Here is a 5,829-nt window from a genome sequence, read left to right on the forward strand (position 1 = left end):
CTGGCTGCGGATGGATACTGTCGGCCGTTCGATAAAAATGCGTCCGGCTATTCGCGCTCCGAAGCCAATGCGGTTATTCTGCTGCAGAAGGCAAAGGATGCCAAACGGATTTACGCGCACGTTGTCAACACCAAAACCAACTGCGACGGGTACAAGCTCGAGGGAATCACCTTCCCGTCGAACAAAATCCAAAAGCAGCTGCTGGATGAGCTGTACTCCGAGGTGCCTTACGATCCGAAGGACATATGCTATGTCGAGGCTCACAGTACCGGGACGATCGTCGGCGATCCGGAAGAGTGCGACGCCATTGAGAAGGTGTTTTGTCCGGGACGCACGGAACCACTGCTGGTGGGTTCGGTCAAATCGAACATCGGACACTCGGAAGCCGCTGCAGGCATCTGTTCCATCACCAAGTGCATCATCGCAATGCAGAACAAGCTCATTCCGCCGAACATTAACTACACCGAGCCTCGGACGGATGTCCCGGCGCTGCTCAATGGGAAGCTCAAAGTGGTTGACCAACCGACGCCTCTCGAGGGGCCGCTGGTGGCAGTGAATTCGTTCGGCTTCGGTGGTGCCAACGCACACGCGCTGTTGCACAATTATCCAAAGGAGAAGATTGATGGAGGATGCCCTTCGGATGGGTTGCCCCGGCTAGTGCTTTGGACCGGGCGAACGGAGGCGGCGGTAGATCTGTTTCTGGAAGGGCTTGTTGGGCAACGCTTCGATGCTGAGTTCTTCGCATTGACCCACAACATTCAACGAAAGCAGATTCTCAACATGAACTCAAGGGGTTACGCTATGTTGAATGGTTGTCCCGATGGCACGGCAAGGCTGCTTCACAAAGGCACCACGGTCAACATCTCGAAGAAGCACGTACAAGTTCCGCTAATGCTGGTGTTCGGTGATATCACTGCCAGCTGGCAAACGTACGGTGAATCGTTCGACAAAATTCCGCAGTACGCGATCTGTGTCGCGGAGTGTTTGCAGGCCATCAGAGAGTGTGGTTTTGATGCGTTCGATGAAACGAAGCAGCAAAACGACCCCGTGCAGCAAATCCTGTGGACGTTCATCGTCCAAGTGGCAGTGTACCGGATGCTGCACAGCATGGACTTGATCGTGGACCAATATGCTGGCTACTCGGTGGGACAGATCACATGTGCTTATCTGAGCGGAGCTCTCTCACTTCACGATGCTCTGCGCGTAGCCTATGCGCAAGGATATCTGATCAAAGCCCATCGCAGTGACGAAACCCTAAGCCTTGAGAATGTTTCCGCAAACAGATTGTTGAGTGCTAAGCTAGCGAAAGTGCTGAAACCGCTTCGCCTCCAGACCGCATCGACCAAATGGTTCAATCCTTGTCAACTGCAGTCCTTCGAAATGTACAACCCCAACTTGAAAGCAGCTTTATATGAATCTCTTGGTGCCGATGTTGACATTTTGGAACCGCTTAAAGGCCCAACCTCAAGCTTACAAGACAGTTTCGGCCGCTTCCTGTTGGCCATTGGCGAGTAAGTATAATTCCAGAAAATGGTTCAAAACTATTTCACAATATTTGATTGTGCCGTGTTCCGTTTACAAACGTTTCAGAGTGTTTCTAAAAGGATATCAGATAAATCTACTCAACCTCTACCCATCGGTGCAGTTCCCGGTTTCGCAGGGTACATCAATGATCTCTTCACGCCTTCGGTGGGATCACAGCGATGACTGGCATGTTCCCAACTTCCGAATGACGCGAATGGTTGATCAGGCAACTTCCGAATATACCGTTTCACTGGCTGAACAAGACTACATCGCGGGTCACTGTATCGATGGACGAATTCTCATACCAGCTACCGGATACCTGTTTTATGTATGGGACTCATTTTCAGCCAATATGGGAATCATCCCGGAAGAGATGCCTGTTGAATTCTCCGAGGTGGAGTTTCTACGTGCAACTACTCTTACTGGAGATCAGCAAGTATTGTTGACGGTAGATTTGAACGACGTTACGGGAAACTTTGAAGTACGCGAAGGTTCCGCCCTGGTGGTAACAGGACGCATTCAGCCTCTTAAGAACTACACACCAGCAAAGATGCAAAAGACCAATACCAACGCAATTGTTTTGCCAACAAAAGATTTCTACAAGGAGCTTCGCCTTCGAGGATATCACTATGGAGGCTTATTCAAGTCCGTCGTCGAAGCCGCCCAAGATGGTTCTCGGGCAAGGATCGAATGGAAACAGAACTGGACGGCCCTGCTGGATTGTATACTACAAGTGGCCATCATTGCCGTCGACTCTCGATCGTTGGTAATTCCCACCCGTATCGATTCTATCAAAATCGACCCTATACAACAAAAGGCTGCCGATCAAACTAGTGACAATGCAGTGCCCACGTATAACGTAACATTCGACCCAGATCTGAATCTGTTGCAATGTGGTGCAATCGAGATACGGGGACTCAATGCAAGCACCATCGCTCGTCGCCTTCCGCCCGGAGTACCAGTTCTTGAGAGCTACAAGTTTGTTCCATTTTATCCTCAACATACTCTTCAACCAACCGATGCAGCATCTGTAATCATCCAAACTATTCTCGAAAATCAGCCTACACTGCTTTTTACGGTCACGGAGGTCCACTCACCATCACGACCGCCGATACTCTCACTTTTCGGAGATGCCATAGGAGACCTCCCGTTGATCAAAGCTCAACTCACTCTACTATCCAACAAAAAACCTGAGCCAATACCAAACGTTACCATCTCGGAGGACAAGCTCATGAAGCAACGAAACGTGCTGCTACTGATTTGCGAAAATCTGTTTGCAGATGACGAATTCATATCGGATGCCATCAACTGTCTTTCGGATCAAGGTTTCATTCTTCTGCGTGAAACTCCAAAGTACGAAATCAAAAATTGCCATCGCCGCTTGCAGCTAGTGAGCACGCTAACGGTGGCAGGTGAAATATTCCTGCTACTGAAGCAGAAGCGATCAGCCCTGAACACTTCAGTCGATGCACACGTTATCAAAGTCTCCACAAATGACCCGAACCACCGTTGGTTAGTGGAACTCAAGCAACACATCAAAACTAATCCAATAATTCTCTACACTCAGGACGATAATTTGTCTGGAATTATAGGTCTTGTTAACTGCATCCGCAAGGAACCCAATGGGCAAAACGTCTCCTGCTTTTTCATCGATGATCCTACGGTGCCTTCCTTCGATCCTACTGTTGAGTTCTACAAAGAGCAAATTGACCTCGGCCTCGCCATCAACGTATATCGCAATGGACAATGGGGTTCTTATCGCCATTTCAAACTGTCTGAGGACATACAACCTCTACCAACGGTTAAGCACTGTTTTGCTAACTGCGTCAAGCCTGGAGATCTCTCGTCCTTCGCATGGATGATCGGTCCGCTTAGCGAACGTCCAGCTTCGAGCCCATTAGTGAAGGTGGTATACAGTTCTATTAACTTCAAGGATGTTATGCTTGCAACGGGACGCCTCTCGATTGAAACATTTAGCACCAACCGGTTAGATCAAGAATGCGTTTTGGGTTTCGAGTACTCTGGAGTCACCACTACAGGAAAGCGAGTCATGGGAATCATTCCAGCAGGCTCAATGGCAACATTAATTGAAGCTGACTCTCTGTTCACGCTGGAAGTACCCGAAGAAATTACCTTAGAACAGGCTGCCACCATTCCAACAGTTTACGCTACGGTATACACTGCTTTCTTTATCTGCTCGCAAATCCGGAAAGGAAACTCCATTCTCATCCACGCTGGAACCGGAGGCATTGGAATAGCTGCCATTCGCGTGTGCTTAGCATACGGTCTGGAGGTGTTCACCACTGTGAGCACAAAAGAGAAACGGGAGTTTCTGTTGGGTTACTTCCCAGCCTTAAATCCAGACAACATCGGAAACTCCCGGGACATTACCTTCGAAAATCTCATCAAATTACGCACCAACGGTCGTGGCGTAGACTTCGTGCTAAACTCTCTCTCCGAGGAAAAGCTTCAGGCATCGGTACGCTGTCTGGCCAAAGGTGGACACTTTTTGGAAATCGGAAAGTACGACATGATGAAGGACTCCAAGCTGGCGATGTCGCTCTTCCAGAAAGGACTCTCTTTCTCGGCGGTGTTGGTTGATCTGATGTTTAGAGAAAAGCGAGAGCTGATGAAGCACTTACAGAAGCTTATTATGAATGACATGAAACGGGGAATCATTCAGCCGCTTCCCACGACCATCTTCCAAGCACATGAGATCGAACAAGCGTTCCGTTTCTTGGCTACCGCCAAGCACATAGGGAAAGTGGTGCTCAAGATTCGTGACAACGAGAACGATCTCACTTCCGTTCCGATTTCGTACCTTCCTCGGATCTACTGTCACCCGGAACAAAGCATCGTTATTGCTGGAGGCCTTGGCGGGTTTGGCCTGGAGTTGGCTGATTGGTTAATCATTCGAGGATGCCGGAAACTGTTGCTCAGTTCAAGCAGAGGAGTGACGAAACCTTATCAGCAATATCGCATAAAGTAAGTCCTTTTTCACACTGTTTCCCTGTCAATAGTTGTCCAGAGATCCTGCACAAGTATTCTTTTCTTACCGCACAGCACCTGGAAGACTTACGGTGTGAAAGTGCACATTTCGACCGAAGACATTGCTACCGAACAAGGATGTCGTCGGTTGCTGCACCAAGCAATCGACTTGGGACCTATCGCGGGAATCTTCAACCTGGCCGTTCAACTCAGAGACGCCATCATCGAGAACCAATCGGTGGACAAATTTGCAGAGTGTCTTGCTCCCAAGGCGAATGCTACGCAGCATCTTGACGTCGTCAGTCGAGAGCTGTGCCCAATGCTCAAGCACTTTGTTGTTTTCTCTAGCGTTTCGTGTGGCCGGGGCAACGCTGGCCAATCCAACTACGGTATGGCCAACTCCATTATGGAACGCATCATCGAACGTCGAGTCGCTGATGGCCTACCTGGAAAAGCCATCCAATGGGGCGCAATCGGTGAGGTCGGCATTGTGGCCGACATGCAGGAGGACAAAATCGACATGGAGATCGGCGGAACCCTCCAGCAGAGACTCTCTTCCTGCATACAGGTGCTCGATCAACTTCTCTCGTCGAATGAACCCATCGTGGCCAGCATGGTGGTAGCCGAAAAGCGCAGCTCCAGCGGTGGGGCGAAGAACATTATTGAAGCGGTCATGAATATTATGAATATTCGCGACATGAAGTCCGTTTCCGTTGAAAGCACCCTGGCCGACATCGGCATGGACTCGCTGATGGCTGTCGAGATTCGGCAGGTCTTGGAACGCGACTTTGACATCATTTTGACTCCTCAGGATTTACGCACGCTGACATTCTCCAAGTTGCAGAAACTAGCCGACGCCAAGGCAGAGAACGAAGCTCAAGAGTCCGTTGCCAAACAGTTGCAGCTCGAGGATTTGCTGGCTAGTTTCGGTGACGAAGCAGCTAGCCATCACACGGTTCTCCGTTTACCGTCTCGCTCAAACGATCTTGAGTATGATCTGGCCGTTCTTATCATTCCAGGCATCGAATCCGTTTGCAGCCCGGCTTGGACGAAAATTGCTTCCGAGATCAATGCTCCTACCTTCATATTGCAATCCTTCGCCAAGGCTACCGATGAACAAACCATTCCCGGCATCGTCGACTCCGTGTTTGAAGAAATGTTTCAAACGGTTTTCGCGAAATGCAAACAATTTCTGGTCATTGGATACTCTTTTGGTTCTCTGTTGGCCCTCGAAATCGTAAAACGCCTGGAGGCGCACTCACTGCAAGGCAAGCTAATGATGGTGGATGGCTCTCCGCTGTATCTTCAACGCTTCGC

The 5,829-nt window shown here is 49.6% G+C and overlaps 1 protein-coding gene across 1 annotated transcript; it reads left to right on the plus strand.

Annotated features, from left to right (window-relative positions):
* Nucleotides 1-3: 3 nt before the first annotated feature.
* On the plus strand, nt 4-5,822 carry LOC131214321 (fatty acid synthase-like; the record flags this gene model as incomplete). Its single annotated transcript, XM_058208704.1, has 3 exons — nt 4-1,511; nt 1,591-4,509; nt 4,588-5,822. Coding segments are annotated over 3 exons (5,662 nt in total), but the record flags the coding sequence as incomplete, so codon positions are not given.
* Nucleotides 5,823-5,829: the final 7 nt, after the last annotated feature.

The sequence above is a fragment of the Anopheles bellator genome, unplaced genomic scaffold, assembly GCF_943735745.2.
Source record: "Anopheles bellator unplaced genomic scaffold, idAnoBellAS_SP24_06.2 scaffold00528_ctg1, whole genome shotgun sequence".
NCBI lineage: Eukaryota > Metazoa > Arthropoda > Insecta > Diptera > Culicidae > Anopheles > Anopheles bellator.